The sequence below is a fragment of the Plutella xylostella genome, chromosome 19 (genome assembly GCF_932276165.1).
Source record: "Plutella xylostella chromosome 19, ilPluXylo3.1, whole genome shotgun sequence".
Taxonomy (NCBI): Eukaryota; Metazoa; Arthropoda; class Insecta; order Lepidoptera; family Plutellidae; genus Plutella; species Plutella xylostella.
In genome coordinates this window covers 10554336-10557761 of record NC_063999.1, presented here as the reverse complement: position 1 = coordinate 10557761, position 3426 = coordinate 10554336, and the positions used below count along the sequence as shown (strand labels likewise).

The 3426-nt window shown below is 45.2% G+C and overlaps 1 protein-coding gene across 1 annotated transcript; it reads left to right on the top strand.

The window, feature by feature from the left end:
- The first annotated feature begins 2101 nt into the window (after positions 1 to 2101).
- Positions 2102 to 3010, top strand: LOC125490015. The gene has a single exon (XM_048627951.1). The coding sequence runs from the start codon at positions 2102 to 2104 to the stop codon at positions 3008 to 3010; it is 909 nt and encodes a 302-aa protein (XP_048483908.1).
- Positions 3011 to 3426: the final 416 nt, after the last annotated feature.

Sequence of the window (3426 nt, the reverse complement as noted above, 5' to 3'; positions counted from 1 at the left end):
AGAGTCGTATCTGGAGCAGATTAAGATAATATCCAATGAAATTGGAACTTCGGGACTGATTATAGGAGGAGATGCGAATGCAAAAAGCACTTGGTGGGGAAGCCATGTAATTGACATCAGAGGAGAAGAAATGTCCGGAACCATGGAGGAAATTGGCTTGCAGGTGTTGAATAACGGAGATACTCCGACATTCAGTACCGTAAGGGGAAACAAGACGTACAGAAGCCATGTCGATGTAACAGCGTGCACAGTGAACCTGATAGACTTGGTGGAGGACTGGTTTGTTGACGACTCGATGACAAGCTCGGATCACAATGGCATAATTTTCAAAATCAAATTAAATAAATCTAAAGGCACACAAATTCAACGAACCACGAGATTATACTCAACCGCCAAGGCTAATTGGGAAAAATTTAATGATAAATTGCACCAATTAAAAGTTGAAAACAACATTAATGTAGAGATCCTAAATCAGATAGATAGCAAATATGAACTGGAGGACTTCATCAATACTTTTAGCGACGTACTGGAAAAAGTCTGCGATGAAGTACTTCCTAAGGTTAAGAAAAACAAACTTTTCAAATTGCCATGGTGGTCCGAGCAACTCGACGAGCTTAAAAAAGAAGCAACCAAAATGAAACGCCGCATCTCGTGTGCAGCCCCGGTTCGGAAGAGTAGGGTTTTGGAAGAATACCTGCAAGCCAAGGAAAAATACGAAAGTGCAGCCAAAAAAGCCCAGATAGACAGCTGGAAAGACTTCTGTGAAAGGCAGGACAGGGAGGGCCTTTGGGAGGGAATTTACAGAGTCATAGGACGGACCACCAAGAGACATGAGGATCTACCTCTGATCAAAGGAGGACAGGAACGGAAACTGGAAGATTCGGCAAAGGTGCTGGCTGAAGCTTTTTACCCGACGGACCATGAAACGAACGATTCCGATAGACATCGGCAAGTTCGGCAGTTGGCAGAACAGCCAATAGACACCAATGAGCAGTCATCGGAACCGCCGTTTACCATGGCTGAACTAGTCAATACGGTGAAAAGTTTCAACCCGAAAAAAGCTCCAGGAGCAGATGGCCTGACGGCCGACATTTGCACCCAGATCATTTTCAATGATCCAGAACTTTTCCTATCACTGGTAAATAAGTGTCTATACGTTGGCCTTTTCCCAAAAATCTGGAAAACAGCCACAGTAGTTGTTCTAAGGAAGCCCGAAAAAGAAAGCTACCAAGATCCGAAATCGTATAGACCCATAGGACTTCTACCAGTGATGGGAAAGATTATGGAAAAAATGATCGTAGGGAGACTTAAATGGCACCTGATACCCAGAATGAGTACCCGCCAGTACGGATTTATGCCCCAAAAGAGCACCGAGGACTCCCTCTACGATCTGATGAACCATATACACAATAAGCTTAGGTCCAAAAAGCTGGTGGTGATGGTATCATTAGATATAGAGGGAGCCTTCGACAACGCATGGTGGCCTGCGATAAGAGTCCGACTCGCTGAAGAAAAATGTCCAGTAAACATCAGGAGGATCATGGACAGTTACCTACAGGATAGGAAAGTCAACGTGAGGTACGGAGGACAGGAGTACGCGAAGACCACGAATAAAGGATGTGTCCAGGGTTCGATTGGTGGTCCGATCCTGTGAAATCTGCTCCTTGACCCTTTACTGAAGGGTCTTGAACGTCAGGGTCACTACTGCCAGGCATTTGCAGATGACGTGGTGTTGATGTTTGATGCTGAAACAGCACTAGAAGTCCAGCTCCAAGCCAATGCCGCCCTGGCCTATGTGCAGGAATGGGGCAGGGATAATAAACTCAACTTTGCTCCACACAAGACAAAGGCAATGATCTTGACGAGAAAGTTGAAGTACGACACACCTGTTCTGTGCATGGGCGGAGTCGACATTGGTTTTTCGGAAGAAATAAAGATTCTTGGACTAATTATAGACAGGAAATTGACTTTTAACGTTGCGGAAATCTGTAGGAAAGCACTGAATATATACAAACAGTTGTCTCGAGCCGCAAAAACCAGTTGGGGCCTCCACCCCGAAGTCATAAGGCTGATATACACAGCAACAGTGGAGCCGATAATCATGTACGCAGCTTGCGCCTGGGCTCCGGCCACCAGAAAATTGGGTATCCAGAAACACCTGAATGCGGTACAAAGAGGGTTTGCCCAAAAGTTAACCAGGGCTTACCGGACTGTCTCTCTAAACTCAGCACTCTTACTGGCTGGCATCCTACCTCTGGACCTCAGAATACAAGAATCAGCGGCCTTGTATGAGGCCAGAAAAAAGGTGCCACCACTGAGTCTGAGAGACGTAGAGATAGAGAGGGTTGTTGCATATGCCGAAGCTCCCCACCCGGCCATGCATATGAAACTGGAGTTCACCAACCTGGTAGACCAGCAACAGGTCGAAACCCATACCAACCATGCGGTAAACATCTACACTGACGGTAGCAAAATTGACGGCAAGGTTGGTGCTGCGCTATCAATATGGAATGGCGCAGGCCAAATCAAAGCTATCAAATTGAAGCTGTCGCCACACTGCACAGTTTACCAGGCGGAACTCTTGGCCATATGCAGGGCCACCAGGGTCATCAAGGACCGAAAGGAGGAGAGTTTCGGCATATACAGTGACTCCAGGTCAGCCCTGGAAACTATCGCTAACAACTACGCACCCCACCCTCTAGCCGTTGAAACTCGATGCAATTTGAACCAGTGCAAATTGCAGAACAAGCAGGTGAGCCTGTTCTGGATCAAAGCGCACGCGGGTCTAGAGGGAAATGAGCAGGCAGACGCGTTAGCTAAACAAGCAGCCAAAGACATGAAGTGCAAACCCCACTATGATCAGTGTCCGGTTTCATTCGTCAAGCGACAAATCCGTATGGACTCGCTTGAGGAATGGAATCGTAGATACAAGTCAGGCACAACCGCTTCAGTAACGAAAATGTTCTTCCCAGACGCAGTGGAAGCATACAAACTGGTCAGGAAAATTTAACCAGCCGGAATCCTAACACAGGTAATGACAGGGCATGGTGGGTTCTCCGAATACTTGAACAGATTTAAGTGTAAGGAGAGTCCATCATGCAACTGCGACCCGAACTGCGCTGAAACGGTGGAGCACGTCCTTCTTGATTGTCCGGTCCACTGTATGTTAAGATTTGATTTAGAGCAAAAACTAAATAAATTAATAAATAAAGAAACGGTGTGCGAACTTTTGCAAAGCAAACAAAACCGACAGGTCTTTTTGGATTATTGCTTAATTATAGGTAAACAATTAAAAAATAGGAATAAGTAAAGTATGATGCATATATATACTGAGTCATATGTACTGCATCCATACAACAGTAAATAAGCATTTAAAATAGATATAAGATTATTTATGATAAGAAAACCATAGGTTATTAAAATATG